Source organism: Pollicipes pollicipes, unplaced genomic scaffold, assembly GCF_011947565.3.
Source record: "Pollicipes pollicipes isolate AB1234 unplaced genomic scaffold, Ppol_2.1 Scaffold_6686;HRSCAF=7923_pilon_pilon_pilon, whole genome shotgun sequence".
NCBI lineage: Eukaryota > Metazoa > Arthropoda > Thecostraca > Pollicipedomorpha > Pollicipedidae > Pollicipes > Pollicipes pollicipes.
The window spans coordinates 15,009,887-15,030,260 of NW_023596921.1; the positions used below are offsets into that span (position 1 = coordinate 15,009,887).

At 55.3% G+C, this 20,374-nt stretch overlaps 1 protein-coding gene across 1 annotated transcript in view; it reads right to left on the reverse strand.

Annotated features, from left to right (window-relative positions):
* LOC119107721 (filamin-A) overlaps nt 1–20,374 on the reverse strand; it is a 106,964-nt gene that overhangs the window by 48,727 nt on the left and 37,863 nt on the right. The window contains exons 10-20 of the mRNA XM_037231264.1: nt 19,699–19,856; nt 18,725–19,015; nt 18,307–18,414; nt 17,702–17,809; nt 17,180–17,342; nt 15,535–15,762; nt 12,012–12,185; nt 11,239–11,403; nt 10,757–10,929; nt 9,106–9,262; nt 319–448 (exon numbers count right to left, since the gene is read on the reverse strand). Coding sequence (XP_037087159.1) covers nt 319–448; nt 9,106–9,262; nt 10,757–10,929; nt 11,239–11,403; nt 12,012–12,185; nt 15,535–15,762; nt 17,180–17,342; nt 17,702–17,809; nt 18,307–18,414; nt 18,725–19,015; nt 19,699–19,856 — 1,855 coding nt within the window. The remainder of the gene's footprint in view (nt 1–318; nt 449–9,105; nt 9,263–10,756; nt 10,930–11,238; nt 11,404–12,011; nt 12,186–15,534; nt 15,763–17,179; nt 17,343–17,701; nt 17,810–18,306; nt 18,415–18,724; nt 19,016–19,698; nt 19,857–20,374) is intronic.

A 20,374-nucleotide genomic window follows, 5' to 3' on the forward strand; every position in this document is an offset into this window, starting at 1 on the left:
GCCACGGACTGCGGGGACGACACACGCGCACAGTCACTGGCTGGCGGCGCACCCACTGCCGCTCCGCGGTAACACGAGCAGCCGCCACGGACTGCAGGGACGACACACACAGAGTCACCGGCTGGCGGCGCACCCACTACCCCTCCACAGCGCGGGACGGCCTGACGCTGGTGACGATATCACGCATTCGCCGGCTGGCGGCTCATCCACTGTCCCTCCCTGTTTCCAATCCTCACCCCACCTACATCAGTGAAATACGTACCTACTTCGAGTAAACGTAATGCAACGGAATATCTGGCGGACAAACGAATGACTGACCTGCCCGGAATGTCCTCGCCATCCCACGTGACACGCGGCATACAGATGGTGCCCTCCGGCGGCGGATGGTAGGTGACGGTGTACGTGCCGTCTCCGTTGTCCTCCACCGTGGGCTTGCGCGGCAGCGGACCTGGAGAACCGAGCACGAGGCTAGCGGCCAATCGGGGTGATTCGACGCACGGGTGTCGACTTGTATGCTTTTGGGTGGGCCACTGCCCCCCCCCCCCCCTCCCAATGACTAATTTGACCCTCCCCAACAGTGACCTGGGCCCTTCAACATTCTGGAGTCTGAGCACAGGCGGATCATTCAAAATGAAACGCTAAAAGTTGCATCAATTCTTATGTTGAATTCTAGTAATTGTTTCACTGGCAAAAGGATCGAAGAAAACAATAATTGCGATGTCATGTTAAGACGGGGCCGCTGACGAAGTTCGTCGCACTATCAAGTCTGCACTATCACGAAGAGTTTATTTTCAAGTATGCGCCGTGTTTATATCATGTTTATACCCTGTTCATACCGTGTTTATTTGAGCATTTTCTGTTTTTTCTTCATGATGCAAGTTTTTCATTACAGGATTAGTATGCCTTGTTGACTCGGATCTAGTTTTGTGTTGTTGCCTGAATGTTTTGAAATTATTCAGAGATGTTTTTGGTTCCATAGGCTCAAGCAGGTTGTGTTATTTTGCCCCGACGTCTTATCGGAAAGTGAAATCAAACCCGTTGAACACCAGCATCCAAAAATGCGTGTAGTTATCAGCCACGGGTGTTGATTTGTACTGTTTGGGTGGGGGACTGCTCCCCTCCCCCCTACCCCACTCCCGTAAGCTGAACTTGGCTCCTCCAAACGTTGAAGCCCTGGTTCATGTGCCCCGAATTCTAAAAATGGAAAATAAAGGTGGTTGAAATTTTGAAAAAGTTCTACGAGCTAATTCTTAGCCACAAAGAGGCATGGGCAGTGTAATAAATACAATACTTAGGTGCCTGGGGCATTGCGCATATATTTGGTATTCCAGATGGCAAGAAGGATTTACATCACCTCTACCTCAAATCGCAAACCCTCCTCTCCGGAAAAGGCTGCCGATAGGATCTGTTACATTTGTGCAGAGCGTCCCACAAATCCACAAATAAAAAAGTTGCAAGTTGCATGTTGCGAGTTGCAGGCTGCATGTGGTAAGAAAATTGTTTTCTTTTGCCACGACGCCTTACCAAAAAATGAAAACAAGCCGGTCGAATGAATCTGTGTTTGAAATTCGTTTCGAAGTTTGTCTCGAGGGCCATCAGGTAGTTTGTGCGTTCTCTTTCCAGACCGCCACCTATTTTGTCCTCATGCTTGGCACCTACGGTAGACAGACTCATTGGAGCTTTTCAGGGAATTCTGCATCAAGAATTCATATTTTTTACGTCTCCTACCCTTACATGCAAGCCTTACTTATTTCATAATATCGTAAAATTAATAAGTTTGATGAGCAGTATGGGTCCACAGAATCCCCTACCTTTGTTTCCTTACGGAACTGCAGAGGCCCTCTCTTTACTTACTATTGTCGCCGTTGCGCTTTCTGTTGTGTACTTCGGTGGGTCTATGTGCCTTTCTACCGATATCAAGCATTTCCAAAGAATGCAGTGACAGCTTGATCGGTAAAACAATGATCTGGGGAGTCCGAGTACCGAATCCAAAAAAGTCACTGGTCGGCCCGGTGTGACTCATTCCTGTTTCTGAGCCCAACTGGTCGCTGAAATCGTTCGATAAGCTGTTAACTATCGCCGTAGCTGGTGTTTATTGGTTAGGGCGATGTACTCTAGTCCAGAAGGTGTTAATTATCATCTTCGGCGGCTCAACTTTTTCAGCTACCCTTTCTCCCTTATTTTGATTGGCTTCTTCCCATTTCAATAAACGTTTGCCGCGCGTAACGACGTTTCTGAAATTGGGGATGTGATGATCAAAGCTGTGAAAAGGGGAGTGGGTTGGAAAAGTTTTCGGGTCTCATGCACTACATCTTTATGGTCACCAGCATCTGTGCTAATTAACACGCGCTCGGGTGGCCGGTTGGATGCCCTTCGCTCGGGTGGAGGGTCAGTTTGACCCCCCTGTGATATCAGAAACTAAGAGAGGTAGACACCAAATTGACAGCGTATGTTAGCCTGTGCCTGAACTCACTTCGGTCAAAGTTTGAGGTTCCTAGGTGATAAACTTTGGTTTAAATAAGGTCAAAAAAGGTCGATCTCCAGGTTGGTCTCCAAAGTGCCCCTCAGAACCTAGACTAAGCAAAAGGTCACGTGATCGTTTACGGCCAGTGACCTTGTCTGACCTTTCGAACGTCATGTTGACCAAAATCATATAAGACTGCTTTAAATTTTGCATTTGAATAGGCGACAAAGATTACGTTACACAGTATGTTACCAAGACGAAGTGTTGATGATCCGAGTCATTTTGGGTTAGTGACCTATTATGACCTCTGAGAAGTGCATGGAAGATGAATAATGAGGTTCCTTTAAATCGATAAATTCGAAATGAGCGCCGAGAATTACCCCATACAGCAAGCCCTAGAACTATAAAACAGATTGGCTTGATCTGACCTTCAAAACGGACCTTATGTCAATGGAATTTGTTAATTTAATTGGTGCGTTGCCTAAGAAAGTATCTCAGAGATGTATTGTCCCGTCTTTCACTCCGTTGTTGAATCAGATTAAACGATTCCCTAGAAATTGACTTCGCAGCGTCCATGGCCTGACTTTGGCCTGCCGTAGGTCAGGGACCTTACAAGGTGCATCTAAACTCTTAATATCAAACAATCTACTATTCATTTCTCTGCAACTATGCAAAACTTGGCGCGGCTACGCCGTGCCGTTCGGAAACCATTCTGGAAAACCTTCGGAGGGTCAATTTGACCCCCACCCAAACGCGTGCCAAGAGTTGCAAGAGCGCGCACGTCTGTCCGTATGTTGACTTGTGCCTGTGATAACGCTGAACGTACTAGTAGAAGATCGCGTACAGATCAAACTGAGGGAGGCACGGGGCTGAAATTTCCGCAGCACACAAGTACGAGCACAAGAAATTCACATGCGCCGCGACGGCTTAGTGAGTGAACTCACGTTGGCTGACGGAAGAGAAGAGTAGATTGCAACGAACTGGGATATGGCTAAGAAGTGCCGATTGTGCGAGGTTCAGGGCGATTAGTGCTTGCGACGCGTCGCAGTAAGCCGCATGTTTTAAACCATCGCAAATACCGCGATGTAACCGTGTGGTTATTACGCCGTAAGCGGCAAGACGTAGATATCAAAATAGGACAATTGTTTATGTGCATGTGCGTCCCTGAAGAGGTCCAGAGTCCAGGCAAATGCACGTGTGTAGTGACGCAAGGTACATAAACAGAAATGGACGCTGCTGTGAAAAGACCGTGATGGATTTTTTTTTTTGTAAACGCGATTGCTGGACAACACATGTAACGACTACCACAGGAGGCAAGCAATAACGGCAGAAGTGTGGAGGTAGGGGGGAGACACCGGCTAAGCTATTTTTAGGCGTTTAGGGTAATGCGTCTTTAGAATTAAGAAATAACCATTGTCCACAGCTATTCACCACTCCTTTTTCTGGGTGCACATAGAGTAAGTGACACCTTGTCCGGTGGGTTATAGAAGTAAAGGCATGCCATGATCCGATTGCCACACAAATGTAACAAACCGCTGTCATGCAACATATGCGTCGCACATTTCACGAATCCATGCAATATGCTCACTGGATGGGTGGGGTGTCGGCAACGCCTCGGAGACAGTTGTTGTCTGGAGCATTTTGACGTCATGTTGTCTAGTACGTGTCATACTTTTTAGCTAAATTATGTGTCTATATGCAGCCCGTAACCAATTAAACGAACCGATTAATTCACTACATCAATTCGCGTTGATGATCGTGTAACTGGAACGGTGATTGAATGCGAAAGATGGCACAAAACAGTTAAATGCTCGATTGTAGTTATGACTGGTTATGTTTTCTTCGAATGACTTAAATACACAATTTATGTGACGTTTTCAAAACGCATTATCTTTTTGTTCTTCACGCATACGAAAGTTGCAAAAAGTTATCTAGAATCGTGCAATGGTCAGAACAGATATACACATGGCATATTGTCATTCTTCAGAACCACCGGCTTCCTCTCCGACTCCTCCTGGACCGCCACTTCCTTGCCCTGCGGAGACGTCGTCCCAATCGACTCACGATCCTGCTCCAAAGAAACGCCGGCACCACTTCTTACCGGAATTGAGGCAACAGTTTGCGTGACTTCATTTTGACACAGAGCTACAGGGGGCTGTCTGTGTTTGTTGCGTGGCCGCCCATCAACAGGGCCTACTGTTGGGGACGGAGAAGAAGGAGGAAGTGTCCGTTTGCAACGGGTTCTCAAACTGGAAGGGCAGTGTAGAGCAATTTTGGTCACACGAAACCAGCCAATGTCATCAACTCGCTGTTAAGAGCCTAGTCACGGCTGGAAGCCCATGCATCACTGCCATCTTAGCAGCGGTGGGCAAGGCCCACCGCTGGTGCAGTGCCGCTTGCTGCCCACCCAGAGGCAGCAAGCGGCACTGCACGCTCTACGCCGCGTCTTCGAGGCGTCTCCTACTGCCTCGAGCAGGGCCTGGCACTTCGTCGCCGAGACGAAGAGGAAGGGAACGTGCTGCAGCATCTGGTGACGGCGGCGAGGCAAGACCCGCAGCTGGCTCGCTGGCTGACGCGGTGCATTGCGACAATCCGTATTTTACGTCGCCGGAAGCTCCGGCTGAAGTGCAGCGACAGCTGGCGCTGACAGGGATCCGGAGGGCTGTTGCCGACGTCTCCGATGCAGGCTTCTTCGCGTCGATCGGGGATAAGACCACCGACATCACCGGAGGGAAGCAGATGGCGGTGCGCCTTCGCCCCGTCAGCGAGAAGTTGGAGGCGAAGGAAGTGCTCCTCGGCCTCTACCAGACGGACAGCACGACCAGGGACACCCTGTATTCGCTGCTCCGAGACGTCCTGACGCGCCTGCAGCTGCCCATCAGCAAGCTGAGGGAGCAGTGCTGCAATGGTGCCGCGAGCATGGCCGAGTACATCGGAGGTTAGCTTCACCTTTCGGGGCCGTAACTGTTCGTTGAACGACATCGAATGCCTTCGTCGGTACTGAGAACTTACAAGGCCATGCACTTGTAGCATTTTAACTCATAGTTTGTGCGTCTGTAAAAACTATGCATTTTCATGCATTGTAAGCACTTTCTACAAATTGTCCTGTCATCTTTTATCACTGTTTGAATGGGAGTTAGTGGCCCAAAGGGATTGTCAAACTATAGGCTACATGAATGCATGTCTCAATCTCGCGGAACAACGCGCGCAGCACCCTGCAAGAGATGTGGGATGCGGTACACAAGGTCGGGAGACTAGCGACATCTTATCGCGACTCTCCAAAGCGCCTCGTAGCGCTCGAAGGTGCCGACGCTCAGTCGTCTCTGCGGCCCCTCTGCCCAACACGCTGGGCGTGCACCCAGGTCCGTGTGGCATCTGTCCTCAACGAGTACGGTGCGCTGCTGCAGTGTCGGAGGGGCTGGCAAGCGACTGAGGATCTCGGCCGGAGGTCACGAGCACCGTCAGCGGGCTTTACCGGATGATGCCACCTTCGAGAGCTTTTCTTTGGCTTGCGGCTGGCCCTCTTGCTCCTGGACCTTACCACACCGGCCATGGAGTTGGTTCAAGGATGCACCCCATCTTCGTCCACTAACGTAGACTCGGTGTTGCCACTGCGCGAGATGATGCTGTCGCAGCGTGAGGCGTTCTCGCGGTTCTGGGAGCGGATGACATGCGCTGCTGTGGGCCTGGACGTCAACCGCCAAGGCTCAGGCGCGACAGACGGCCTCCGCGACGTCTCGACGAGGGTCGGGCCCACATCACCCCGCAACTCCTGATGACGGCTACAGACCAGTGTATGTTGAAGCCATGGACTGCCTCGTCGCTGAGATCCGCGGTCGGTATGAGTTCGACGAGCCGGCGCTGGCCACGGCCGAACGCACTCTCCAGACAGCGAACGACCAGGTACGAGCCGAAGCGGACCAGTTCTACGCCATGAACAAGCACCAGCTTTGAAGTCAGAGGGAGACGCTGGCGGACGTAGTACGAAAGAGACGAACTCGCCTGTCTTATTTAGATGACGCTGCGGCCCTGCTAAAGGAGCCAGTGCTTGGAGAATTCCTGAAAGTTGCCTCCACGCTGCTCCGTCTCATCTTGACGGCCCCTGCAACCACTTGCTCAGCTGAGCTGACGTTCAGCCTGCTCAGCTGGGCCGACGTTCAGCCTGGTCAGCTGGGCGGACGTTCAGCCTGGTCAGCTGGGCGGACGTTCAGGCTGCTCAGATGGGTGGACGTTCAACCCGGTAAGCAGAGCGGACGTTCAGCCCGCTCCGATGCGTGAAGAGTTGGCTTCGATGCACCATCAGCCATGAGCGGCCCAACTACGCTGCTGTGCTGGCCACCTATTCAGACCTGCTGGATTCACTTGACCTCAAGGCCGAGGTTAAGCTGTTCGCGGTGCAGTCAAGCCAGCGGGTGAACACGTTCGATCGGTGGTGATGGCATTCGCCGCAAACTACAGCCGAGTCACGGTGAGGTGAGGTGAGGTGAGGTGAGCGCGGAATAAGAATTGCTTGAAGTGCAGAACGTGTTGTTTTCGCGTCCTCAGGCATTCACTCCCGAACATTGTGGGCAGGCCTCTATGGTGCGCGTGCCGGGAGTCGGATCCTCCAGCCAGACAGCACGTCCTGAGCGAGATGAAGTGACGTTTTGCTGTCTCTGGCGCCTACTTTGTTGCTTCCATTCCTTTTGTCGCATTGCAAAGGCATTACTGTGGTGCACGCGCTGCGTGTGGGATTTTCCCATAATGCAAAAAACTTGTGATGGAGTGATGTTTTGTTATTCTAGTGTGGAGGTTGCTGGCTTCACTCTTGTTGTGGTATTACGGATACGTTGAATGGAGCACGTGGTGTGATTCACGTTTTCTTGGGGTGCAGTACGTCGTGCAACGAGGGACTTTTCTATGCCTCCTATATATCGGCCAGTGTTCGGCACAAGTGGGAAATGTCTGTGTCGTTTGAACCTGTTTTGTGGTTTCGTTTTCCATGATGTTTTTTTTTCTCCTTACCGGCGCTGACAGTACTTTGCTTCCGATTCGAGAATAAAATTTGCTGCCAGTCAGTCTCTGCGCCATGTTTGGGTGTGATGTACTAAACCAGTTCATCAGTGAACCTTCAAGGTCATTACCGGGGCGGACGAAATTTGGCTGCTAATTGGCGTCAGCACAATTCCTTTCATTTATTCTAATTGCGCTCTGACTTGAGATGACGAACATTCTGAATTTTGTGCAAATGCAATGCAATATACAATGGTAATATTCAGCACCTGAATCCTCCAGAATCAAGTCATTTCATGACAAAAACGAACACTTTCGAATAAATGCCCTTTTCCATTGTAAGCATTGTTTTGAGGTGGCGCGTTACCTTTTTTATCTATGACATTCATTTCATCGCACGATCTGTTCTGATACAAGCTGTTTAATGCGGAATCAGCGCGAAAGTAAGCAGCTTAATCCAAGCCCCTATCCAGGCGAAGTTTGCGAAACAACACAAAATAGGCCACTGCTTGAACGAACAGGACGCGTGGAACCCCAGCGGTTATCTGCCGAGCAAAACGCTTTGTGATCAGATAATCCAGCATCTGAGCCCCGCCAACGGGCTTTTCCATGACAGTCGCATGCACGTTTCACAGAGTGACATTTCCATTAAATTCTAGACCAAATTTTGCAGCCCATCCCACGGGTTATGTAGTGCATGATTTGCATTGCGTGCGTTTCCTCACAGCTCCGATAATTTTGGAAATAGTGTACCCATTGTCGGGGGCAGAGGCAAGCACCGTGCATCATCGCAGCACCAAAATGGATTTGGATGGGCATACATGTGAGTTACGAGATTGAGCAATGAGCTTCTGCATCAAAAGCTCTTAAGCTTTTGCATGTTTTTCCGCGTTAAGGTATCGGGTGGAGAAGAGTAAGAAAAAGTGGAAAGTGCAGGGAGCATAGAGATTGCAAAGAATATGTGAGTGAATGGAGTACGGTTAACGGAATCCCAGACGTTTTCTATACTAACCCTCGGCGACTTCAACGACGTTCCCGCTCCCCAAACAGCTTAGAAAATCGACATCTATGGAGGGTGCAGCTGAAAGTCCTAGCTCTGCTTCATAGCTCTGCTTCTGCTTACTTAAACTCAATAGCTCTGTGAAGCAGAGCTATTGAGTTTGTAAGAAGCTGATGCCAACTGACATGCCTCCATATGTGCAGTTTGTGTACGCACACATGTGGTTTAAAAACAGGCAGTGATTATATGTATATAATTATATATATATATATATATATATATATATATATATATATATGCAATCTATGATTATATATATACATATATCAAAAAGTAGACGCACGAAATCTAAGAAGGTTTTTGTATCTGTCCCTGTCGGCGACTTCCAAGATTCTTCCCCCTTCCCCCCCCCACCATTTTGAGAAATCGACACCCATGATTCGATGAATACTGCTGGAACCGTCTTTAGTACTAACTAGATGTTCGAATCTCTTCACCTCAGAGAAGGTCAGTGCAGCCAGGGCGGCATGGCCGTGATAGCAGTTAGCCATCAGGACCCAGGAGCCGGGTTCACAATTAGCCGACGCTATGGAGGCTGGAGCCGTGTGGCACCCGACGCGCCGTGCCTTCCTCCGTGCTCGTGCCTCACCCCTATCGCTGCGGATGTCCACACCGAGGGCAGCCGGGGCCGAGCGCGAGGCGTCCACTGAGAACGTGAGCGGTACGCCGGCCCGGCAGCCGTCCGCGCTGACGCCGGGGCCGAGCGCCACCACACCGGAGGCGTCCACCGCGAGCTCCACCGGCACCTGCGGCAGGGGAGCGGAGCTCGTGATCCATCACGCCAGCAGCGTCCACCGCGCGCTCCACCGGCACATGCGGCAGGGGAGCGGTGCTCGTGATCCACCACACCGGAGGCGTCCACCGCGCGCTCCACCGGCACCTGCGGCAGGGGAGCGGAGCTCGTGATCCATCACGCCAGCAGCGTCCACTGCGCGCTCCACCGGCACATGCGGCAGGGGAGCGGAGCTCGTGATCCATCACGCCAGCAGCGTCCACTGCGCGCTCCACCGGCACATGCGGCAGGGGAGCGGTGCTCGTGATCCACCACACCGGAGGCGTCCACCGCGCGCTCCACCGGCACCTGCGGCAGGGGAGCGGTGCTCGTGATCCACCACACCGGAAGCGCCCACCGCGAGCTCCACCGGCACCTGCGGCAGGGGAGCGGTGTTCGTCTACCAGAGGCTATGAACCTGAGCGCCCACACATCAGGGTCTGCGCAGCAGGGCGGGGGGGGGGGGGGGCGTAGGGGGCAGTTGTCCTCTGTCGCCAGGCAGGGAGCAAGATTTTAACGTTTGCGTTCGACCCAAAAATGTGGGAGCCTTTCTCCCCACATTAAAGGCGCTGCAGCTACCCGCAGAGTACCCAAATAGATATTAAGTAGGCCCCTATGCTTTTGGCGCCCCTCCCGGTTGAATACAACACCCCACCCACCCATCCCCCCCCCACTCCAACAGAAAGTTGTGGCGCCGCCCTTGCCACACAGCACATCCTGCCTGTACCTATGCAGGGCTGTGAGCCAGTGCACACATACGCACGCACGCACACACGCACATGCGCGCGCGCACACACACACACACACACACACACACACACACACACACACACACACACACACACACACACACACACACACACACACACACACACACACACACACACACACACACACACACACACACACACACACACACACACACACACACACACACACACACACACACACACACACACACACACACACACCACACACACACACACACACACACACACACACACACACACACACACACACACACACACACACACACACACACACACACACACACACACACACACACACACACCACACACACACACACACACACACACACACACACACACACACACACACACACACACACACACACACACACACACACACACACACACACACACACACACACGAATTGTACGTTGATTTCAGATACTAGCACGCATACACGTCTTATGAATGATCGTGACAGCAGTTAATATAGCATGTACTTGATGTTCACCATCCATGTATGCATCACCCATTTGGCAGGACACCGACTGCAATTGGACGTCTGCACGTTTAGATTCGCGGCCGCCCGTGACCGTGGTCGGTATGTCCGCCGCCTGTGTCCGCCCGTGTCCGCCGTGTCCTCCCGTGTCCGCCGCCCGTGTCCGTGGCGGCCCGTGTATCTCGGCCGAGCCCCTCACGCCGACCTGGGCCGACCAACCTTGAACGGAGACCCGGGGATGGGCTGGTTGGCGAACTTGACGTTGACGTCGTACTGGCCGGGCTCCGTTGGAGCGTACACGACCGTGCAGGAGCCGTCCTTGTTGTCGACGCAAGACATCTGGGCCTCGGACGGGCCCTCGATGGCCAGGGCCAGGCCGCCGGAGCCCGCCCCTGCCGCCGAGACAACGCACCGCCTCGGTCAGCTGCAGCGCACTACAGACGACAATGAACGCAGGAGAAACTGGAGGCACCAACGCTTCTCGATCACAGGGGCATGAAGAGCTCGTACGCGGTGGGACCGCGCATTCTGGGCACGGTACGCTGGTCTCGCCTATCTCACTACCTCGCTGACACGCTGACCTTGCCTACCTCGCTGCCTCGCAGGCAGAGGCGAGATGAGGTAAATGTAAGCCACCAGTGAAGAAATGGCTGAGTTTGACAGGGCACGGCACGGCACGGCACGGTGGAGCGTAGCCTCACCGCGGGTGTTGACAGTGAAGGTGTTGGCCTGACCGACGAGACCTCGGCGCAGGCCAGCACCGGTGACCGTGACCCGGCCCGGGTCACAGCCCGGCCGCGCCGTCACCTGGAACGGTGAGCCCGGCACCGGCACGTCGTTGTAGGTGATCTCGACCTGGTGTCGACCTGCGGGTGGCGGACGGGGCCAGACAGTCCCGGCGTGCTTCTTGAGGCGGCAGCGGCCGCTCCCCCCGGCGGCGGGGCGGAGCTCACGAACAGACCAGGCACGTTTTCAGTCTTCAGAATGGAATGGGACATTGGCCTTAATGATACACGCGTCAGTCTACTCAGCCTTCGCGGGCGTTTCGTTTTCATGAGCATGACCGGCTGAATATGACGGTGCTGCCGTTGTCACATAAAACCCCTAGGTAAATGTTCGTCCAAAGTCTGATAAACATGTGCCGCGGGGTGAGTGATCAGAAATAGGGCTGCAATCAGCACCTAGTGCAGCCCGCAGGCTTCAACATCAGCATACTTATCCTCTGAAGACATACAAAGCCAGTCAGCATCGCAAAACTGCAAATTATTAACTTATGAACTGACAAAGCTGACTTACAGGCATTTCAAATCCACACCAGCACCTCTCTCTGGTAACATCATCAGACCTCAAACATCCAGACATCGGGCGACCTGGTCTCTGACAGTGGTGGCGCTGGTGGTACCGCGTCGCTGTCAGCGCCCTGGCACTGTCGATCTCGCCTGCCCTCGGCCGGGCGACGGCCCGGCGGACCTACCCTCCTCGAGGGGCGTGTAGTCAATGTGGAATGTGCCATCGCCGGCCGGCTGGACGCGGGCGGGCCAGCTGTCGCCGGACGGACCGGTGACCAGACACGCCAGGCGGCCCTGCTCGGCGCCAGCCACGCCGCGCGCGTCGCACAACACGTCCGCCGGAGAGTCGACAAATACGCCTGGCGGAGAGTGGCCGAACCACGCCGTCAGCAGCGCCTCTCGTGGACGGGAGTGGAACTGCAGGGCACAGACGGCGGCGTGGGAGCAGGCAGGCGGGGGATGAGACTGGAAAACGTTACTTCCGGTGAAACATTTGCGACTTTCTGGTCGCAGCCAGATAATTTTAGTCATGGTGAGGGGCGCACTGGATGTAGCAAAACACAGCGGTATACGTCGCTAGTTTCACTAAGCTGACTTAGAGGCGAAAGCGGTTACGACGCGAAACGCCAGAGTGGGATTACGAAAATCCAATGCAAATACCTAGAACCTAAAAATCGGGGTTAAGGAAAGCAGCTATGGTAAGTAGTACGAGGAAGTCGGTAGCCAAGCCTCCGATGGATAACAGCGCTGCACAATGAACGAGAAGCGTACGCCACCGCCGTCTACATATGCACGGCAGAAACTACTTGTAGACAAAGTCTACTTAAAATATGTATGCTAAGTCAACGAGGCCAAACACATGTATGTGCTGATAGGTACACTTTTTGGAGTTAAACCCTCACGATTCCAGCTGAATGGGCACACTTTCCATGCATTGTCAATGGAATTTATGCCACTTTCACAAAGCGCAGATTTATTTTATTCTGAGCTGACTCCGACACTATCGCGAGTCAAGCACAAGTTTGCTCACATCACAGGTAGATCAACAGCATGAAACAGAATGTGTCACCGCACTCCATCCCAGATGAAACCAAATGACCCGCAAACATTCCCATATTTGGCTGTAAGCCACACCGATCAACAAATGTCACCTCGACGGTGACGCCCAGGCCGATCAAATGTGTGAGATAATGCGCTGTTCAAGAGGTGAACAAAGACCAACAACGCGAAACAATAGCTTTGACGTAGCAGAGTAGCATACAAAAAAAACACACAGAAAACACAGCAATCGTATAACGGCATAAAATTCAACCAAACGGTACTCCATGCCATGACAGACTTCAGAGCATGGAGTAAGTGAGATCAATGCTTTCAAAATGACAAACCACGGCAGCACTATACGCTACATACTCAAATCTAAGCGGTTGATCCAAACAAGCTTGTGCCGAAACAGCATGCGCCATGCGATAAAAACCACGTCAGCTGGCTGCAGTCGCACGCCAGATCCGTGCTGCAAGTTCAGGCATGCGAGCCACGCTACCGTAGGGGTGCACGCCGTATCCGGACGTGTGCACGGCGTGCACGCGGAGCTCGTCGTGCACGGCCGCGCGGAACGGCGAGCCGGGCACGTGCTGCTCGTCGAAGAAGACATTGACGAAGTAGAGGCCGGCGGCGGTGGGCAGGTAGGCCACGTCGCAGGTGCCGTCTCCGTTGTCTCTGCAGCTGATGGCCGCCTCGCAGGGGCCTTCGACCGTGACGCCTAGGCCACCGTGGCCGGCGCCGCGCGTGTCGATCACGAACCGGGCCGGCCGCCGCACGGCGCCGGCGTGCAGGCCGGGACCATGAACGCGCACGCCGCGCGCCGCCGCCGGCACGCACGCCACCTGGCGGCCGGCCAGCTCGGCGCTGCCCAGACGTACGCTCAGCCAGCACAGGCCCAGCTCGAGCGGCACAAAGTCCACCAGCAGGCCACCCGCCGTCGGCCGCGCGTTGGCGCGCGTCCGCACGCCCGACGCCGAGGTCAAGGTGACGGCCAGGTCGGCGGGCTCCAGGCCGGCCGGCGTGCGCACCACAAACTGCTGCCGGCTGAGCAGCGGCACGGCTGGCACCGCCCACCAAGCGGAGGTCACACAGCGGCCGGGGTCCGGGGGCACGGCCTACTTAGGGTACGGACCACCTCGTCATAGAGCACATCCGCGCGAAACGTCACGACGCATGGAGGACATCGGGTGTATGTCACACATCCCGCGGGTGGGTGGCTGGTGGACATGTGGGCTAGAGGTCGCACCAATAGAGGTGTGCCGGGTCACAGGGTTCAGAGTTCACAAGGCAGGGGCCACGGGGAGCATGGCCCATCGGTCCGTGTGTGGTTCACGTTGCTGTAGTGAGTATGCACAGCTGTGGTTTTGTTACTAAGGTGCGTCCACAGAGTCGGCGTTAGTATCAGAACCACAGCTTACAGAGTGTCCGCACCTCAGTGGCACATCGCTGCCCTACACCACCCCTGCCCTGCCTTCACCCCCGCCCTACATCACTTCTCCCCTGCCTCCGCTCCTACTCTACACCACCCCTGCCCTCCCGACACCCCTGCCCTACACCACAACTGGCCTGCCTACACCCCCGCCCTACATCCTTTTTCCCTGCCTACGCCCCTACTCTACGCCACCCCTGCCCTCCCTACACCCGCGCCCTACATCATCTCTCCCCTGACTACGCCCCTACTCTACACCACCCCTGTCCTGCCTTCACCCCCGCCCTACATCACTTCTCCCCTGCTACGCCCCTACTGTACACCACCCCTGCCCTCCCTACACCCCCGTCCTACATCACTTCTCCCCTGCTTACGCCCCTACTCTACACCACCCCTGCCCTGCCTACATCCCTGCCCTACCTACACCCCTGCCCTACCTACACCCCTGTCCTACCACTGCTGTCAGCAACGACGTAAGGCGAAAAGCCATGTCTGTGAGGACGGCAACGGCTTCCCTTATGGTTCCAGATATGTAGAGAAATACTCTGAGGCGAGCAGAATTGCAGACCAACCTAACAGCCATGGGACGTCACGCAACTGACGGCAGGCTCCAGTGCAAGACTACTCCAGCGCAACACGAGCGCCCACAGCGTGTTACAATTCAGTCACAGCAGCATTCAACCTTATTACGAAGACTTGGGTACCATAAAAGCACTGGTCCACGCGCAGACACATATCAATTCGTGATGTGCCTAGGATAAGAACAGTGCAAACTGTGTCATACGGATTCCGTTGCAACACATTTCAACCCGTTCACTTTCGGTAATTTTACGAGTGTGAAATCTAACCATCATGCGTCATAAATCAGTGCATTTTACCAGTTTTAAGAAAAAAGACATTTAGCTGCAGGTTTTTTCCATCTTATGGGCTGAAAGTGTTATGTTGAGTTAACCGCCTTCAACAAACCAAGAGCTACTAGTTAAACGGCGTTGTAATGCTGAATAAGATATGTTGACGATACTGGGTACCGTCAATATCATCATTACTCGGCATCCACATTCAATATAACCGTTACCCAGCATTACGTCTTTTAATCAGCACCTCCCGGTATATTGAAGGTCATTAGCTGAATCTACGAACTTCCAGCTGATTGCATTGTATCAGTCTGGCATTTTCCCCTTGCTTTCCCGCAGACTTTATCGATCACATCTCTCCCTTTTCGAGGCAGCTCTACTCACTTGGCTGCAGTCCCTCCACGAGGATCTGTGAGACATCAGTGCTGGGCAGCACCGCGACGGTCAGCGGACTCTGCGGCACGTCCTGGCCGCCGTAGCTGACGTTCAGGCTGTACGTGCCGGGCCCGGGATAGACCAGGTGGGCGCGCACCACATCGCTGCTGGCCTCCTCCAGTCGAACGGGCACCTCGGCGCCGCTTTCACAGTGCCGCAGCAGCAGGTGAAGCTCACCTGGAGAGGGCGGGTGGTCCGGTCAGCGGCGGCGGGTGCACGAACGACCACCGAGACCAGTCTGCACACTTCTACCGGCAGCAGCCCCCAACGAGATCAGCCTGCAGGCTTCTACCGGCAGTAGTCCCCAAAGAGACCGCCCTGTAGGCTTCTGCCGGCGGCACCGCTCCCGAGACCAGCCTGTAGGCTTTTACTGGCAGCAGCCCCTACCGAGACCAGTCTGCGGACTTCTACTGGCAGCAGCGCTCAGTCAACTATGCCGGAGGCGTATGAGCGTGGGCTTGTATACCGGAGGTGTGTGAGCGTGGGCTTGCATACCGGAGGTGTGTGAGCGTGGGCTTGTATACCGGAGGCGTATGAGCGTGGGCTTGTATACCGGAGGTGTGTGAGCGTGGGCTTGTATACCGGAGGCGTATGAGCGTGGGCTTATATACCGGAGGTGTGTGAGCGTGGGCTTGCATACCGGAGGCGTATGAGCGTGGGCTTGTATACCGGAGGTGTGTGAGCGTGGGCTTGTATACCGGAGGTGTGTGAGCGTGGGCTTGTATACCGGAGGCGTATGAGCGTGGGCTTGTATACCGGAGGTGTGTGAGCGTGGGCTTGTATACCGGAGGCGTATGAGCGTGGGCTTATATACCGGAGGTGTGTGAGCGTGGGCTTGCATACCGGAGGCGTATGAGCGTGGGCTTGTATACCGGGGGGGTGTGAGCGTGGGCTTGTATACCGGAGGTGTGTGAGCGTGGGCTTGTATACCGGAGGCGTATGAGCGTGGGCTTGTATACCGGAGGTGTGTGAGCGTGGGCTTGTATACCGGGGGTGTGTGAGCGTGGGCTTGTATACCGGAGGTGTGTGAGCGTGGGCTTGCATACCGGAGGCGTATGAGCGTGGGCTTGTATACCGGAGGTGTGTGAGCGTGGGCTTGTATACCGGAGGTGTGTGAGCGTGGGCTTGTATACCGGAGGTGTGTGAGCGTGGGCTTGTATACCGGGGGTGTGTGAGCGTGGGCTTGTATACCGGAGGTGTGTGAGCGTGGGCTTTTATACCGGAGGTGTGTGAGCGTGGACTTGTATACCGGAGGTGTATGGGCGTGGGCTTGTATACCGGAGATGTGTGGGCGTGGGCTTGTATACCGGAGGTGTGTGGGCGTGGGCTTGTATACTTGAGGTGTGTGGGCGTGGGCTTGTCAGAAAAGGTCGGCTCTGACGCATTACAAAACTCTGTTGGGCCTTTGGAACAAGGAAGTGCCGGTTTGCATGCATATGGTTGAGGCCGGTTTACTACTACAACGTCTGATTCAAACAGGATGACTTTGGCTCTCTCCGTGCTGGGCGAGGTCATGGGAGCTGCGCAGAAGGACAAGCGTCTGTCAAATGCATGTGTATCGCCACAGGCATGATCCAAACTACGTCGGCATTACCTGTCCCAGCGCCGATCGTGTCGACGCTGACGTGGGTGGCCTCCTGTGCCGTGACGCCCGGCTCCAGCGCGGGTCCGAACACGCGCACCTGGCTGGGGTCCAGCCGGTCCGCGGCCAACACACGGAACGGGGACTGAGGCACGGCCAGACCGCCGTACTCCACCTGCCGAGGTCAGCACACGGGTCACGTGGCTGGGGCACGGCCAGGCCGCCGTACTTCACCTGCCGAGGTCAGCACACGGGTCACGTGACTGTGGCACGGCCAGGTCACCGTACTCCACCTGCCGAGGTCAGCACACGGGTCACGTGACTGTGGCACGGCCAGGTCACCGTACTCCACATGCCGAGGTCAACACACGGGTCAGGCGGCTGTGGCGACGTTAGGTGACACGATTTCCTCTTTTCTTCGCTCCAATGTAAGCATAACATTTTACTTCAGGTAAGGTGTCGTTCCCACCTTCCCTCCTCGCAGCAGTTCTCCAGGGCTTACAACAACATGGCACACCGGGCCTGAAATCATACCTGCACAGTGTGTTTGCCGCCGGTGTTGGCTGTGTAGTCGACACGGTAGATACCGGGAGATTGCTCCTTGATGTCGGTACGTATCTTGTTGTGTCCTTCATCCATAACCTGCCGCATAAAGTGTGCCGGTCCAGGTTATTTCCACCTGAGCTCTTCTTGACATGGCAATCTTTCAAGAGGCGAAGATCACTTCTCACTATTTGCGGACACGGTACCCAGCACCCGTGTCTCCAGTCCTCAATAGCTCCTGATCGGCAGCTGCCATTCTCGCCTGACGGAGGCCGGCAGGCCCGAGTGCGGGCCAGTCCGCGGAGCTGCTGCGCAGGCCGGCAGGCCCGCGTGCTGGCAAGTCAGCGGAGCTGCTGCGCAGGCCGGCAGGCCCGAGTACGGACCAGCCAGCGGAGCGCTGCTGGCACCGCCGGTCCCCCGCGGAGGCCGGTAGGCTCGAGTGCGGGCCAGCCAGCGGAGCTGCTGCGCAGGCCGGCGGGTCTGAGTGCGGGCCAGCCAGCGGACCGCTGCTGGCGCCGCCAGGCCCCCGCGGAGGCCAGTAGGCCCGAGTGCGGGTCAGCCGGCCGAGCGCTGCTGGCGCCGCCGGTCCCCCTTACCGTCACGTTGAGGGCGCCGCTGCCAGCCGAGCTGGTGTCCACCGTGAAGTGGGTGCTCTCGCCGGCCGTCACGCCCTCTGGCTGCACCCCGGGCCCCGTCACCGTCACCTGCACACGCCACGAGAATCAGAACAAGCCGGCTGCAGCCTGGACAGCCCCCAGTCATCTGGTTCAGTCTGCTCGAGAGCCTCAGACTCAGCTTCACTCCTCATTACAGCATGCTGTGGACACTTTCAAGGAGACTGATAATGTCTCGCAACACGATTTCAGACGCCCTCAATGTAGGACAATCGCAGAATATTTATACCGCGATGCATTGCATGTTTTTAAACCCAAATCTGACCTGAACAATGCCAGGGGCATGGTTTGCCCCAGGACCATCCCGTATCTCTCTGGTGGCGCGTGGTGTTCTGCTGACCTTTCTGGCGTCGCCATCTGTGCGTGGCACGATCTGCGCCATCCAGGGCGAGCGCGGGATGTCCTCCGTCGCGCAGAGCACGTGCACGGCGTACTCGCCGGGCACCGTCGGCACGTACGTGACGTCCGCCGAGCCGTCACCGTTGTCTCGGCACTGAATCTGCGTCTGCGACGGCCCCTCGATGCTGAATCCCAGCGCGCCCGTCTCGCCATTCGTCTCCACGGTGAAGACGGCCGGCGCGTGCGCTACGCCGCCCTTCAGGCCGGGTCCGTAACATCGGATTGCCGACTCCTGCAATAGGTGGCAGCACTGTCCGTCATCAGAGTTCGGCTCGCCGTCGCTGGAGATGCGGGCGGCGGCGCGGCACGCCGGTTGATGTGGACGGTGACAGTGCGCGTCGAAATGACGCATTCTTCTGCCGCCAAGAGCGATAACCAATGTCCCGCGATCATGAGTCACCCGCTCTGACAGGGCACTCTGAGTTGTAGCGCAGCATATCCAGAGCAGCGCCCCAGGCGACTGATCGACCGAGCCGCCGGCTCTGACGACGACCACTGCGCGTGATCAAGATACACACGGCGCCGCCGAGCCGTCTGTCTCGGAGGGCTTTAAGGACGGCGCCCTCCGACAGGGACCAGCCGTCGTGCGATGTCCGACACCTTCGCCGCCCTGCCGAGATATCACGCACCTTTGCTGACTCGACTGAGATGTCACGCACCTTCGCCGGCTCGACGGCTATGTCACGCACCTTCGCCGGCTCGACTGAGATGTCACGCACCTGTCCCCCCCCCCCTCACTGAGATATCACGCACATTTGCCGGCTCGACGGATATGTCACGCACCTTTGCCGGCTCGACGGATATGTCACGCACCTCTGCCGGCTCGGCTAAGATGTCACGCACCTTTGCCGGCTCGACGGATATGTCACGCACCTGCCCCCCCCTCCCCCCCCCCCCCACTGAGATGTCACGCACCTTTGCCGGCCCGACGTTGATTTCAAACGGCGACCTGGGAATCTCGTGACCGCCGAAGGTGATCATGACGATGTAGCGGCCCTCCCGCTGAGGATAGTACACGCCTTCATACACACCGTCCTCCACCTCTCTAAGGTGTGCCGATTCGTTAGCGCCACCTGCAAGGCGACCAACGTATGTAAAATCATCCGTGACGGCTCCGGTCAGAAGACTAAAGCTCATGGTTTAGGGCCATTGCCGCGGGGGAGGAGGAGGGGTGACGGAAGTCTCCCTGAGCCTCATGTGCTCTGCATCGACGCACTATTGTCCATGGACTAAGACTTCGACATTCACTTACTGTGATCCATCCACCTAGCACACGTGGTTAAAGTTACACCCCTCCTCCATTTCCTTTTGCCTTCAAACGCCGTGGCTACACTTTTGTTCCTCGTGAGCTTTTACCGGTGCATTTCAACCAAACAACAGCTAAGAAGCACGCCGCAAATCGTGACACGTAACGCGCGGCCGATCACAAACACACCCGGAAGACATGTATGATGATGAGATGCATGTGCGATGGGACTTTCATTTTGGTCTAGATATTGGCCTAGACATTCGTTTCAACCTGTAAAACAAGCATGCTCTCCTCAGTAATGACTTTGCCCGATTAGACCTCGATCGGCGCTGACCGTAGTCA